The sequence below is a fragment of the Rousettus aegyptiacus genome, unplaced genomic scaffold (assembly GCF_014176215.1).
Source record: "Rousettus aegyptiacus isolate mRouAeg1 unplaced genomic scaffold, mRouAeg1.p scaffold_m13_p_6, whole genome shotgun sequence".
NCBI lineage: Eukaryota > Metazoa > Chordata > Mammalia > Chiroptera > Pteropodidae > Rousettus > Rousettus aegyptiacus.
Window position 1 is genome coordinate 40,968,331 of NW_023416309.1, and position 15,409 is coordinate 40,983,739.

The 15,409-nt window shown below is 45.8% G+C and overlaps 1 protein-coding gene across 1 annotated transcript; it reads right to left on the bottom strand.

Moving 5' to 3' along the window:
- Nucleotides 1-1,358: 1,358 nt before the first annotated feature.
- ACTR1A (actin related protein 1A) lies at nucleotides 1,359-15,106 on the bottom strand. The gene is made up of 11 exons (XM_016154530.2): nucleotides 14,960-15,106; nucleotides 8,328-8,392; nucleotides 7,396-7,471; nucleotides 6,523-6,648; nucleotides 5,591-5,715; nucleotides 4,172-4,388; nucleotides 3,373-3,465; nucleotides 2,607-2,781; nucleotides 2,449-2,510; nucleotides 1,711-1,751; nucleotides 1,359-1,529 (listed from the first exon to the last, which is right to left on the bottom strand). Exons 1-11 carry the CDS (start codon nucleotides 15,005-15,007, stop codon nucleotides 1,427-1,429), a joined length of 1,131 nt encoding a protein of 376 aa, XP_016010016.1. The 5' UTR covers nucleotides 15,008-15,106; the 3' UTR covers nucleotides 1,359-1,426.
- Nucleotides 15,107-15,409: the final 303 nt, after the last annotated feature.

Consider the following 15,409-nt stretch of genomic DNA (forward strand, 5'->3'; position numbering starts at 1 on the left):
CGGTGAAAATTTGCTAGCCCCAGCTTTGTACTATCTGGGCTAAAGGCCTTTGGACCACTGCTAAACCAGCCCAGTCCAGGGTAGGAGCCTGGCCCCACTGGACCAGAGGAGATGATCCTGAGCCCATCAGCTCCTGGGACTCGGGTCTGATCTCCTCCCTCCCTAAACAAACAAGTCCAAAAGTCAAGAACGGCATAAAATCAGGCCAGAGGGGCCTTCTCATTTCTACAAGCTACTCCTCTGGGTCAGCTAGAGTGGGAAAAGGCAACTTGGTTAACTGCAACTCTTTCTCCAGCTGGATCCCCAATACCCCTCCTTTACTAGGGCCTCTGTCAAAGGGTGATTCTACCTCCTATTTCAGGAAATCCAACCAGCAACCAGCCTGCTGACTCCAGGGCAGTGAGTTAAGTGGAAGAGGGAGAAAGAAAGAGGCTGGTGGGAGCGGCTTTGAGTGTAGCCTCAGATCCCAAATGGTGTCAGCCTATGGATACTGTCAGTTCACCCTCAGCGAAGTGGTGGGGCCCTGGAGGCTACGCTAAGCTTAGGTGCTGTAAACATTAGTGTGAACAGGGTGACTGGTGGGCAGGAGGCGATGGGCTCCCTCTCTCTAGCCCCATACTGAATGATCACTTCAATAAATAAAAGTGTTTGAAGATGGCATTGCCCAAGGAAGGATGAAAAGCAACGGCCGGAGGCCAACAGGCTCCTTACTCTCCTGAGACCCCCTGGATGGGGGCTAGGGGTGGGAACATTAACTCTGCCGCTAACCACAAGTAGCACTACTTCTACCCTCCTCAAATGCCCAGTGTGGTCCTGGTCCCCAGGTGAAGTTGAAGGCATCCTGCACTCTCCTGACCCCAGACTCTCAGTAACAGCCTTCCCAGCCTCCCAAACCCAAACTTCAATCAAAACCAGACAGAACTCAACCCCAGTCCCAGTCCTCAGTCCAGGATCAAGAGGCATGGAGAATAGAATGATGAGCAAGGGAAGCAGCACCTGCCTTGGGCCTCAGGGCACCCTGGGGGCAGGGTGGGGTTGAGCCGGCCCAACCTAGAATGGGCAGCAGCAATGTCTCCTGGGGGTTGGGTTTACCTCCCTCTCTGTCTCCCCATGGTAGTAAACATAGTCCCAAAAAGCCAGACAAAGGCCCAACTGACAAAGGAGTGGCACCCTCTGCCAGCACTCTTCCCTGTCAGGGGCCAGTTAGTGGTCAACCCCAGGCCTCAGGCCATCACCATCGTGGGTAGTTCATTGTCCTTGCTGGGCCCTGGGATCCCTGGGCCACACTGCACTCGCATAGGCGCACATACTTGTACCCACACACACATTCACACACACAGGCAGTTCCTCGCAAACACTCCGACTCAAGAAAGCGAGTTTTAAAGTGGAGTTAACTTCAGAGAGAGGTGAAGATGATGTCTCAACATTAGAAGGTTTTCCTGTGGATGGATCGGGCACCGTCTTCCTCATATTCCTTCTTGGAGACCCACATCTTCTTAAAGGTGTCCAGGGAGGCGAGGATAGAGCCCCTAGAATGGAAGGAATCCAAAGGAACATTGTAAGAAAGAGAGTAAGAGAGTGTGTGTATTTTAAAGCTGGCCAGGCCCCATAGGACCAAACCATATCAGGCTTTTCTTTAACAGGATGGGGTGATGAGGAGTAATGAATGCCTTCACTTCCTGTTCTGCTCTTATTCACAGAACTACTCACCCAATCCATGTGGAATACAGTCTCTCCTGAGGTGCGGATATCTGTAAGGATAGGTGGAAAGAGGAATCTGAGACAGTCATCCTCCCTTTACCCTTTTCCTTCCAATTTCCTCTTTATGGCAAATTCATCTATAGCAGTAGATGAATCTCACACAACTGGCTTTAAGTTATGTCCCTGCAGAACCCTGTGGGCTCTCTGGGGGGTATTGTGGCTAACGTAACACTCATCTTGAGAAGCAGGTTTCCAGCAGCCCTAACTACAATTCCCAGAGAAGCTAGGGGTATCTGGGGGCAAGATTCAGCTCTGTTGGACGCTGGTCGGGAGCAGTCTCCAAGACAGGAAGCGCATTCCTTCATTTAGGAACCCTCCTTCTTTAGACAGGCTAGCTCCCCTCAGCAGCCACTAAGATGCTGGGACTATGTCACAGAGGAGCAGCAAAAGTCAATCTCCTGTTGATGTTAGTTTCCCTGAAAGTCCTCACGTTGGGCCCTCAGCCTAGCACCCTGCCACATCTGGGTAGTAGGACTGCCCCCCTTCTGTGAAGATGGAGAATGAGATTGGGTCCTCTTCTCTGGCAGACCTCAGGGTCGGCGTGGAAGCAGGAGCCATCTGGCAGTGCCCGTATAGTCCTGGCTACTTGAAAACCTTGGGTAAAGCTGGAGGGGTGGCCATACCATGTGGCACTATGGACCCTTGGAAGCCCAATTCCACCCTGCCCCAGACCCGCCATGCTCCTACCCTGATTTTCACATCTTTCGGAGCCAGTTTCTTCACTTCGCTCAGTAGCCTGTCACCAAATCCTGAATGAGCACAAAAGGAGAATTTTAAGTCAATCCTCTGAGCATCTAGGCCCAGCAGAAGCTTCCTGGGGAAGGGCCCGAAGAGCAAAGACCAACCTTTGAACAGGGTGGAGCCTCCCGAGAGGACAATGTTAGAGAAAAGTGTGCGCCGCAGGTCCATGTCAGACTTCTGGATGGCAAACACCAGCACCTCATGGATGCCCTCACTCTCCTCGCCAATCAGGTCTGGCCTGAACAGCAGCTCAGGTGCCCGGAATCGGGAAGGACCAATCTGCAGGGTGATGGGCAAACTTCAGAGGCTGGGACAGGGGCCCCTCTGCCCGCTTCTTCCTAACCAAGTGGCTATGAAGGCCAGGCTCACGGAAGACCTTGTATATCAAGGGCTTCCAGGCACAAAGATTGGGCTTCTGGGAACAAATAGGGAACAAAAAGGAAAAAATAGGGCTCCTGGGAAATGAGAGAGGAAACACCTAGGTTTAATCCTAGCTTTGGCCTTTTAATCCCAGCCAAGAGACCTTTGGCATGAATACATGGATTCATTCATTCATGGAAATTTCTTCATATCAGTGGAGGTCCAAGGAGAAGCAACTCACCCTACGCTGTGCCCAAGTGGTTAAGGGCAGCACTAACTACCCTTGTTCATAATCCCACCCTGACCTAGGAGAATGCCTCTGGTGACTCCTTCCTTCCACATGGGAGAAGCAAAGTCCCTAGCGCCTTGCTTGGTAGAAGATGGTACTGCTCTAGGCAGCGGGTGCAAAAGGGAGGATACATCTGACTCCAGCCTCCCCATAGGGAGTTCTGTTTGGGTCCAGAGCTTTTGGGACCTGAGGGGATTGAGGGGAGAGGCTTGGTCACCTACCTCAATGGTGCTGCCGTCAGGCAGGTAGTACTGGGCCTTCTCCGTCTCTAGTGTCTCATCCTTCTGGGGATTTATGGATAGGTAGCAGGCTCTCTGCAGAACCAAGCATGAGTCAGGCAGGCAGGAAACCTGGTGCCTACCTGGTCAAAGTGCCAGGGGAGTGATGTGCTGCTTCAGACATCTGCCCATCGCAGTGACTGCCCTACAGAGCTGCTGCCCTGAAGCAGGAGCAGGGAGATTTCTGTTGGCCTTCGCCGAGTGGCACTGAGGACACGAGTTCCCACCTACTCCACCTTTATGGAAACTTGGCTCTCTGAATCTAGCTCTGAGACCACAGCCTAATTTTAGTCCGGACTCAGGCAATTTTCTACCATTCACATGGTTCTGGTTCCCGCTTACCCAGCTCAGAGGTTTCCCTAGAGCCACAGGTGGCAGGAGGATTTAGTTTACTAAAAAAAAAAAAATGTATTCTGAATTTCTCAAGGATGTAAAAGAACATATGTAATTTGTACATAAAATATAAAAAAAGTGATTACTGGTATACCTATTACCTAGTTTAATAAATAGAAGCAGCTCCCTTTCCCTAAAAGATGGTAGCACTTTGGGAAGGTGAGTCTGTCAGTGTAAGGGGTCCCAGCTGGAGATCACATAGCCACCAAGAGGCCTGGCTGGGGAGAACAGAACCTGGAGAAGACCCCCAGGATGGGAGCTTTGCCTCTCTTCATTCCAAGTCATGGAGGTCCTGGCTGCTCTGTTCTCATTCCCTATCCCATCCCTGGGTCCATGGGGCAGCACTCACTTCTTTTATGGCCTTGACAATCTCAAACTCGGAGGAGGAGTGGAAATCATAGCCCTCCTTACGCAGGTAGAGACGAAGGAAACGAGAGACGTCTCGGCCAGCGATGTCGATACGCATGATTGAGTGGGGCATGGCAAAGCCCTCATAAATGGGCACGGCATGGGTGACACCATCTCCAGAGTCCAGCACCACACCTGTGGTCCTGCCTGTGGCATAACTGAAACAAAGTAGACAAACCATCACTAACCCCTGACTCCTCACTCTGGGAAGAAACCTATTTCTTTTAAGAGTTCAATGTCAGCTAAACTAAAGCTGGGGCCTGCCTTTCTCCAGGGGCCTTAGACTGCACTGAGTACCAGGAAGCCTGAGCACTGAAGCAAACCTTGAAATACCTGGATGAAAGGTGCTGAGCCTCTCCAGCTCACTACCTACTTCTAGAAGAGCAGGCCTTCCAATCTCAGGAGATGGCCTGGCTTTTAACCATTTCAGGGACCTAGCCTGAGAGGCAGTTTTTACTCTCCAAATAAGAGGTTAAAACTCAAATTCCTACAGGGGCTAAGCAAGAAAAGTAAATGAGTAAAGGAAAATAAGATCTTCACTTCCACAAAAAAACAGCTCCCTCCATCCCTCCACATGGCCCTCTAGGTCTGTCCTGTTTTTTCTTTATTCGTAGAGACAAGGGTATAGACATATAATTCTGTAACAGGATAAATAGCAACTGACACTCTGCCTTCATGTTGGGAGAACAAGGAATGGAGTGGACTGTGGCGAAGTCAAGCTGGCAAACTCGATCTAAGATGGCAGCTGCTATTTCAGCTTCAGTTCATATCTGCCCTATGGGAATGCAGGCCCAACATTACTAGATCTTTCCTTTTTTTTTTTTTTTTTTTCAGAGAAGCCAGGAATCTGGATTGTGATAGGAAATCTTCCGATTTTTAAATGCTGGCTTGCAACTTTTTAATGGGATCAAACGCGTCCCCTCTGCAGGTCACCCGTGTGCAAACTTGGCCATAGACGCAACCTTGGTATGAGGCAGGCTGGGAGCATGACAGGAATGACAGGGGCATGAGAACAGGGACCACAGTGGTGTTTTCATCATGATCCTACCACCAACCTCACATAGCACCTGGCACAAGTAGGCACTGAATAAATAATCAGAACACATGACAAGGGCCTTCAGGAAGAGCTGTAGCAGCATGTGGCCTTCCCAGCAGGCAGAGCACAGAGCCTTGGGCACCAAACCCCCAGACAGTACGAGGCTGGGAGACCGTCTCCATATTCCCTTTCCAAGCATCTTTACTCCTTCCCTGGTGGGGTGCTCAAGTTGCTCTGAACCAAAGGAGAGGCAACCTTGACACCAAAGCCAAAGGACAGCTTTCCCCTCAAGGGACCAGGCTGGCCAGCCAGGCGGCTACTCACAGGCTGAGCACGGCTTGCATGGAGATGAAAAGGGCTGGCACATTGAAGGTCTCAAAGAAAACTTCAGCAGCTCGTTCCCGGTTTTTCCTTGGGTTTAAAGGTGCCTCTGTCAGGAGCACAGGATGCTGGTGAAAAATGCCCAGAGGTCAATCAAGGCGAGAATAGATTTCTACCCCTCATTCGTACTGGGTAGAAGCCCGTGTGGGGCTGGATAGAAAGCCCAGGAAACCCTTGTCAGCATCCCTCCAAAAAACGGCAAGCTGGGCCTGTCACCTACCCATGCCTAGGTCAATTTCTCAATTTTCCAAAATCCTACCCCCTCAAGAGTCTCTCCGTTTTTCCCTCCACTCCTTTACGCTCTTCTTTTTCCTCCAAGATTCTTATATAGGTCCCTGTATACATCTCCAATTGTCAAGAAGATTTTGCTATACTCTAAATTTGGAATTATGATAAAAAAAATAGTTTATTTTTTTCAAAATAGAAAATTTCAATATTGAATGCATTTTTAAAAAACAGAACATAGCCTTCCCCTGGAAATTCTGATACACCTAGTATGCATGTTCCTTAGTGTTTCCGAGTTGAGAGTTACTTCCTTAGAAATTATAGGCTCTGAAGTCTGAAAGATATGGGTTTGAATCTCAGCTGTATCACTTTATTAACTGGGTGATCCTGGAAATACTACTTGGCTTCTCTGAACTTCTGTTCCCTTATTTATAAACTGGAGATAATATTACCTACATGTGTTAAGTAATAGTGTAATGGTGTAAAGATTAAATGCAAACATGCGTAAAAAACACATGGCCTGGTGCCTGGCACACAGTAAGACTCAAACCCTCTTGGCAGTTATCCTCCTCCTCCTCTTCCTCATCTCTGGGGTAGGGGTTATGCCCACTGCACACCCTGAAGGGCTGCTCTACACACAGGACTCTCACCTCTTCTGAGAAAGTCTGTAGCTGGTCCTTAGAATAGACATATTGCCAGATGCGCTCCATGTCATTCCAGTCCTTGACAATGCCGTGCTCCATGGGGTACCGGATGGAGAGCAGTCCTCGGTGCTCCTGGGTGTAGAGAACGAGACTTACAGCAGCAGTCAGCCTCTCAGCTGGGCTGCCCGGTGGGTCTTGCTCATCCAGGACTGGAGTTTCCACCCCTCTGTCCTCACCCAGGGCTAAGGGTGGGCACCCATTCTTGCAGTCTCCAACAGTATGCTGCAAATTGCTCTCACTGACCAATCAGCCAGTGAAGCAGAAGGCTTCTGCTTTTCCATGGGCCCTCGGGTGACCCTAGGGTAAGTGACAGGAGGCACCCTCTCTATTGCCTGGTCCCAGGACATATCTCCTGGCTCCCACCTCTGGACTTCAGCACTTGGAGCCAATGTTGGCAACCATGATTATTGTTCTGCTTCTAGAGGTTGCCTGAGAGCTGTGCCAAACTGTGCTAATCAACTCATCCCCATGGTACCCCAGCCAGGATCTCTCCCCGGTCGCTTTTGCCAAAAAAGTAACCAAGCCAGTCAATTTGATCATTGGCAAGGTAGTGACAGAATACAGAAAGAAGGCAAAAGCCATTTTCTAGACAAGTCTCTGTTTCCCAAAGTGGGGTTTGATATTTTCTCTCCAAAACCAGAGGCTGCTCTGGGGAGAAATGAACCAACGAGGCTTAGGATGAGAGAACCAAAGGGGAGATTTTAAGAGGAAACTGCTCCTTTTACTCATGGCTATGTCTCACTCTGGAACACTGCCAATGTGGGGAATAACGAAGGTCTTCTGCTGGCTTGAGACTTCTTCAATAGGACTGGGAATTACCTCAGCTTTGGGGCCAATGAAGATGTCGCCTTCGAGGGCTCCTGCCATGACACGAACATGCTTGGGTCTGCCCACGCTACAAAAGAGAGTGGGGAGGACCAACGCTTTTCATTTGACAACAGAAAACATGACAGAAGGATGTACAGAGGCACATACTTAGGAAGAAATACACTCAATTCTACTGTGATTATCTTTGAGGAGTGACGTTACAGTTGATTTTCTTCTTTTTACTTTTCTGCATTTCCCAGTTTCTACAATGAACATGTATTAAGTTATTTGTACTTTATTTCATGTTTTTATTATATTTATATTTTTTTGTTATTAAAACAAATTTTAGAGGATTCAATATCTCTGGTCCTTCTCTTTCCCCAACATATGTGGAAACCAAGAGAGACAAGGAAACAATTTCTACATGAATGGTTAAAAAATTTCAATTTCCTTAGCCTCTGTCCAAGCCTTCTACTAAGGCTTGTAACTGTGGCAGATGGCCTTTAAGCTCCTTCCCCAAGCACCTGTGTCCTTCTCCTGCCTGCAGGTTCTCTGCCTTAGGAGGAAAGTGCCGAGAAATTCATTTCTTACAAAGACAGTTAATATGGTTTACTGTTAAACCCCATCCTGGGTGATAGGAGAATTAAAAAAAAAGAACTCCATGAAGAGGCAGTCATCCAAAGCAATGAGTTACCAATGATAATATTTTTGGCATTAGATCAAATCAAATTTTAAAAAGAGGTCTCTTGCCTGTGCCTCCCAAATTGTACCATGTAAGCAACTGTCTCCTTTGCTTACTCCAAAAGCCAGCTCCTGTCTATTGCTTGTTGTTTTGATACCAAGGTTGACCCAAATGACAGATCCCTTCTCCCTAAAAGATGGAGGGCTGGCTCTATAACAAAGCTAACAAACCTCCCAAGCTTCTAAGCTACAGAATGACTTACTAGTTTGGAAAGCAGTATTTGGGGATCTGATCACCAGCAAAACCAGCTTTAATCACACCAGATCCCTGAGGAGAGAGAAAGCAAAGTCAGAAGTAGCACAAAAACAAGAGGAGATATATATCATACAATATGTATAGTTTGGTTCTATTTTTATTTAAGAGAGAGACCTTATATTTGTGTATAATATATCCATTTATATAAGCATTTGTATAGTGAATACATGTCGAAGGGAGGGAAGTGAGGCTGAGGATGGTGAGAACTTTCACTGCACGCTCAAAGTATTATTTGATTTTTCTGTATTCTTTGACTTTTCTACATTGAACATGTTTTACTTTTCACATTAAAAATAATATTAATGAAGATAAGAAAAAGAAAACCTGAGAAGAGTAGCTAGAAGCACCAAAGCAGCCAAGTTCAGGAACACAACCAACGTGGGAAGAGCGCATGATTCATTCTGTTATATACCATGGGATGCTTTTAACCTGCTTTTCCAGCTCAGGCCTGAACTCTCTGTGCCCTCCAGATACCACCAAGCACTGCCACACTTGAAGCTGACTTCGATGGAATACACATTGGCTGGTTCTTACTACAGGGGCAGACCACTTTGCTTTGTGGGGTTTGTGGTTATTGTGTGTGTGTGTGTGTGTGTGTGTGTGTGTGTGTGTGTGTGTTTATTATGTTTTGTTTTACTTGTTAGTCTCCTAATGATAAAGAGCAAGAAAGCCCTAAAGCATTGTCTAAGAGACCCAACACTATAATCCTCCCACTCCAACCCTTGGTATTGGGTGGATGCCCAGAAAAGAACCTGACTTCTCCCACCAGCATCTCTGATACCATCCAGAGCCCAACCAAAGTAAACACTGCCTCAAGACACAGATACCAACTCCGTGCAGCACAGCTGTCAAGGCTTGGTGCTGCCTGCAGACACACCATGTTCTCTTTCTCTTCCTTCTTAACTCTTCTGTCACCACACGTGATACCCTTATCCTTCCACCCCTACATGGTTGCAGCTAATTGGGACAAGCCCTTTCCTGCTGCCTGTCAACCACTTCTGTAGCAGTGTGTGATATTTCCAGAAATCACAAAGGAAGCAGTAAACACATCGGGAGACACTAAATAGCCAAGGTTACCTTTGCCGTAAAGGCTTCCCAGCAACACCCCTGGTTCCCTCCCTGTCTCTTATTCCTGCTCTTCTATGGGATAAGGGGTTGAGACAGGCCATCCTGGTGCCTGATTCTGGAAACACAGAGGAAGTAAGTAAGAAGTGACTGAAGGATAGGGAAAGCAGTAAGTTTGGCAAGGCAAGCCAGTTCTCTAAGACAGCAGGAATCTCTGCCAACAGAAAAGAGAGAAAACAAGAGATAAGTGCAAACTCATCGGCCTGGGCAGAATTGCAAGGAGCCTGGAAAAGGTGCAGCTGTAAACTGAGCTAAATGACTGGGAAGGAGGGAGAACTATCCTACTGCAACCTAAGGCTCTGGACAGCGGCATGGAAGCGAGGACCGCACTGTACAAGAGGACTCTGGGAACTTGTTACTCAAGCTTCCTATAATTGCTCGGTGCCTTCATCTGGGTGTGGTAGTGCCAACAGACTCATTCAATCTCTTGGCAGAGGTTGAAAACAAGAAATGTAAAGATGAGACCTGTATTTCAGACTCTAGATATTTTTTAAGAGATTATTTTCCAGGATTTTGAGTTTACTAGCAAAAGGATTAGAACCTGCGTAACAAGGCAGATTAAGATGTTAGGTTCATTTGTTCCCCTCTGTCCTCCCATCAAGTGCATAACAGGCCCAGTTCAAATATCACTACCTTTCTCCTGAAGAATAGTCTCTAAGTGGAATTAATTATTGTCTTTGATTATCTCATAAAATCACCATTAACTGTACTATTATGCAGCAGGCAGTTTATTCTGCTTTGTATTTGACCTTATGGTTTCCATTTTTGTCTCTGGCCCAAGTTCCTTGAGCTCAGAGACTTTATATATAATCAGCAATATCTGGCATTTGCAGGGTACTCAAATAGGCTAGCTGACTAAAATGAAAATCAAGCTGAAATGATTCACAGATGAAGTCTAGTGTATGGAACCTGAAGAAGCAGCCAGCTGGAATGCCAGAAGCCCCAGGCAGAGGTGGTGCAGAAAAGGCCAAAGTGTTGGGAATGATGCACAAGACATAGGAACCAGACCCAGCTTGTCCCTGCAGTCCCACGAGTGAGCCTCCCAGGCCAGCAGTTGGGTAAAGTATGGGTGGGGACAGCGGAGGCGGTTTCCTCCCTCTTTTGCCAGAGTCAGGCACCAGGAGGCCCATCTCTCTATCCTGCTCAAGCCATACCATAAGATCATATAAAAGCGTCATGTCAATTTCTTTAACAGTATTTATAACAAGGAACTATGTATGTACCTGGCAAATGGGCCACCACTCTCCTTGTTACTCACTCTAGCAAAATTAGTAAACAAATGCCTTAGAGAGGCTTCTTCAAAACGTAGTCTCATTAAATACTTGATTTCTGAGGACTCAGATCTGCTGCTAGCCACCACTAACCATTCATTCTCTTTCTGATGAAGGCAAACAAATAGCAAATCCATCAGCAAGACTCTCCCAGTACCTGCTGGGAAGGAAGCTAATTGTCTCTCATTTTACAAGTGGGAAAAGGATGCTGAGAGACGGAGCCTCATATTCTAGGCCACTGGTGGCCCATGTTGGCCCAAAGACATATTTTGTTTGGCCCACAAAGTACTTTTGTTAAAAAGAACTTTATTGAAATAAAATTCTCATACCACGTAATATAAGATATATAATTCAGTGGTTCTTAGTATATTCACAGACTAGTACAATCATCACCACAATCTAGTTTTAGAACTTTTTCATCATCCCAAAAAGAAACTCTGTACCCATTAGCAGTCAGTCTCCATTCTACCGCCCATCCCTGGCCCTGGACAACCACCAATCTACTTTCTGTCTCTAGAGACCGCAAACTACTTTTACATTAACTTCCAACAGTTAAAAATTGGAGGCTGCATATAAAATTTAACATTTCTGATTTCTCTTGAAAAATCAGATCTGGCAATACTGGGCCTGCATTCCTGCATGGGGACAACTAGCTGGAAATGAGAAGCAGTTGGCCCTTTGGTCAGGCGTGCTCAATGCACCCTCCATTTCCTCTTACTATCTTTAAAGCTACCCTCTGCCTCCTTTTTAACGTTCCTGCTTTGCCTCTGTAGGCACTGAGTTTAAGACCCCTACTCTAGGCAATCCCAGCAATTAATTCATGATATTTCTTTGGCATGGTATCTATTTTTTCTTACCCTCAGAGCACATAGTTTGGTATGAAGCACATCCTTAACTCTCAAAATACACATAATTAATCAGTGAGATATCTCTGCAAGTCACCTCTTCACCCTTTCTGGCAAGCGAGGGATGAATTCTTGCTGAAGTTGTACAACCGAATGTCACATTGTAAGTAGCCATGTTAAATAAATACACTGACTTCATTTCCTCAATTAATTATAGTTTAAGTCCCTTAAACGTAAATGAATCAGCATTTCTTAAGAGCTGATGACAAATTGTAAAAAAATTTTTTTGAGACAATTAGCGAAATTTGAACATTGACTGGATATTTGATGATCTTAAGAAATTATTATTAATTTATTAGGTTTGATAATAGTATATTGATTATGCTTTTAAAAGAGCATGAGAGAGGTAAGTGGGTAGGAATGTAGTAAAAAGATTGGTCAAGAGTTGATATTGTTACAGTTAGGTGATGAATATGTGGATGTTTGTTATACTATTCCCTCTCCTTTTGTTTTGTTTGAGATTTTCTATAATAAAAAGAAGACCTGGCACATAAGATGCTGGCTCTTAAGCAAAAATTCAAAACACAAATACTACACATACACAATATAAAATCATGGATGGAAATGATCACATCAATTTTATGACTATGGTTGCTTCTGGGGTTGCTTCTGGGATAGAAAGGATGGGACTGTAAAGGGGTGCAGAGAGCTTTCAATTATATCTGTTATGTTTTATTTCCTAAAAAAAAATTTGAAGCAAATATAGCAAATGTCAACATGTATTAAATTTGAGAGGTAGTCTATGGCCATGCCACGCTGAACGTGCCCTATCTCATCTGATCATGGAAGCTGGTTAGTATTTGGATAGGAGACCACCTAGGAATACCAGGTGCTGCAGGCGTTAAACAAACAAACAAAAAAATTTAGTAGACACTGTTCTATGTGGGTGCTTATTATATATTTTTCTGAAATTTTCTGTATGTTTAATGTATCACATTTTTTAAAAAAGGTGCTAAAGCAGTATAACAACCATCAAAAACAGTAAAACTCTTATCTTACTGATGAACTTGTAAGGATCTGATACTATTCCTGAACTTAGGCCCACATAGTCACAAGGACAGTTGTAAGACTGACCAATGTTGGTCCATTTAGGACAGAACTTAACCTTTGTGATCTTAGCGAAACTTGAGCTTAGACATAAACATAGCAATCTAATCAAAGTGTTGTTGTCCTCAAAATGTTGATGGGGAGCTGACCTCCTTTTGTATTACGGTTGTGTTGTATTATACACCTTTGGGAAGAATAAACTCTTTAGTTTTTAAAACTAACTCTCACTTTATTGTTGTCATTAAAGCACAGGCAAGGACACACACATCATCATTTTCCTCATTAAATTCTGATGAATTGGTTTGGTGCCAGAATTGGATGAAAGGAGTGGTCGACAATTGTTTTAATGCTGAGAAATGTTGTGAACCGACAATGAGGCTCTTCCCTTGTTTCTCTGCTTTCTTTCTTCTCCTTTCTTTTAAATACACTCTTCTTAGCCCAGCAATAAAACTGCAGTAACATGTTAAGTTATGGAGTTGTTAAATCTGATAGAAATGCATTATCCTCATAATAGAAAGTTTGCCCGAATATTTCAAATAATTTTTTCCTATTCATATTTCCCTTTGAAATAAAACAAAACTCTCTAAATGTTAAACAGCAAGAACTACTCGAGGCCTCAAATCTAAAAATGTGGCAGATGCTCAGTAAACCCTAATGGGAAAATTACTTGTTTCTTCTATTTCACTTTTTGGCAGAATTATTGGCATAATAAAGAAAATGCTTTCGCAGAGAAAAAAACAAGTCAATTCTTTAAATTGTAAAACTAAAAATGGAGAGAAGAAAAGCTAACAACAAAAAAGCACCTTTCCTTGCAAAAAAAGTAAGAAACTTGGAACACGATCTCAGTTTGAGTCTTGGCTCCTCAACTCACAAACCTGGTGGTTAGAATACTGTTATTTAACCTCTCCAAGCCTCACTGTCCTGCATAAACTGGGGATATTCATTCCCATCTACCTACCACAGTTGAAACTTAAAAGAGATGATGCAAATGAAAGGACCTTGCAACATGGCTAAGGTCCCAAAGGCTAAATAAACAGAGTGAATCTGACAGCTGAGGAGAGGAAACTGGCAGTTTTGCCTCAATAGAGAGACTCAGAAAGGGCACAGAAAAGGTTATCAACCAAGCTTGGTGTGACCACACCTTTGAGTGGAAGAAACAAATGCAGTTGTTTTACAATTGTCTCCCTCCGCCCAAAACAAGAGCAGTATTTAAATTATTTTCATTTGTTATTATTGATAAATTTGCGTGGGGTACAAGCAAGGGGAAGGACAGATAAAACACTGCAGTTAGGGCACCTTTACTGTGCGACCTTGGACTCAACTTTACCTCTTCGCGTGTTTTTCTCATTTGTAAAACGAGGATCTAACTTCCTATAGTAACGACCCACTAAATTTTTGTGAGGATCCAACTCGAATATATGTGAAACCCCTCCGTAAGCGCTAGAGCGCCTGGCAAATATTATGTCAGTAATTTTTCGCCCCAGCATCGAGGCATTCGGAAGAGGAAGATACCTCCCTGTTTGCTTTGTCACTCTCCTTTCTTCTCGACCTTAATTAACGCCATAACTTATAATCACAGAAATAGTTGAAATCCTATGGCCATTTCTGATACCAGATTCTCGGGCCCCACCCAGATACGTCGTCAGGCCGCCCCAGGCCTGCTCGGGACCGAAGCAAACTTAGCCCTTCTCCATCCGCGGGCGGGCCCTAGCTCCTCAGGCCCCGCCACCGAGAGATCTGGAAGCCAATCCCTACAGCCTTCGTGCACCGCCCCGCCCCTGAGAGAGGGGAAACACTATGGCGGCCCGGAAAAACGTCAAAGGCGCGAGCCAATCACTGCAGAGGGTAGCCCTCAGCAAGCACCGCTCAGAGGCGGGGTCATCAATCATAACTGACAGCCAGAACGGCCAATAGCGTTATCGGAAACTACGGAAGGGCGGGTGCGGGGCGCTCACAGAGCGGTTAAGGCCCCTCGAGCCAAGGGCCCGAGGACCTGGTTCGGACTACAGCTCTTCTCCTTATCTATCCCAAGTTCTCCATCCCGTGGTTGCTGGTCGGCTTCCCTGCCTGCGAACTACGGGAGGGGGGAAGGAAGGAGGCAGCGGCGGCTGAACCCGCCTGACAGGCCAGACCAGTGACAAAGAGCCGGCGGCCCAGACTGAAACCTGGGAAGCAATCCCTTTGGGAAGGAGAACATAAGTCCCTTTAGAGATAGGAAAGATGCAACTCACGTTGTCGATCACAACAGGCTGGTTGGCGATCACATCGTAGGACTCCATGGCAGAAGAATCTCTCCTTCCGAGGAAGGATCTGCCTGCCGGGTCCGCTGCTAGCGCCACTGACACGCATGCGCAGTCTAGCCGCCGGTGCTGGACAGCTAGGGAGCGGTCCGACCTCTTCTCCGAAGAACTACAACCCCCAGCATGCCTTGTACCTGCAGTTAGGAAGCCATGCCCTTTAGGAGCCCCGCCTAGTTTAGGAGACTGCGTTGCGTTTCCGACACGCAGTACCCTGGGCTTTGTAGTCTCCATAGGTATAGAAGACGATGCAGGTTGACGGTTGTATTGCACACTTGGATCTGTAGTCCCTTTGAAGGGGTTCTCAGTGCATGCTGAAGTACTTGTCTGTAGTTCGCTTTGGATTGGTCAGTAATTTGTGGACGTTTCGATTTTACAGATCAG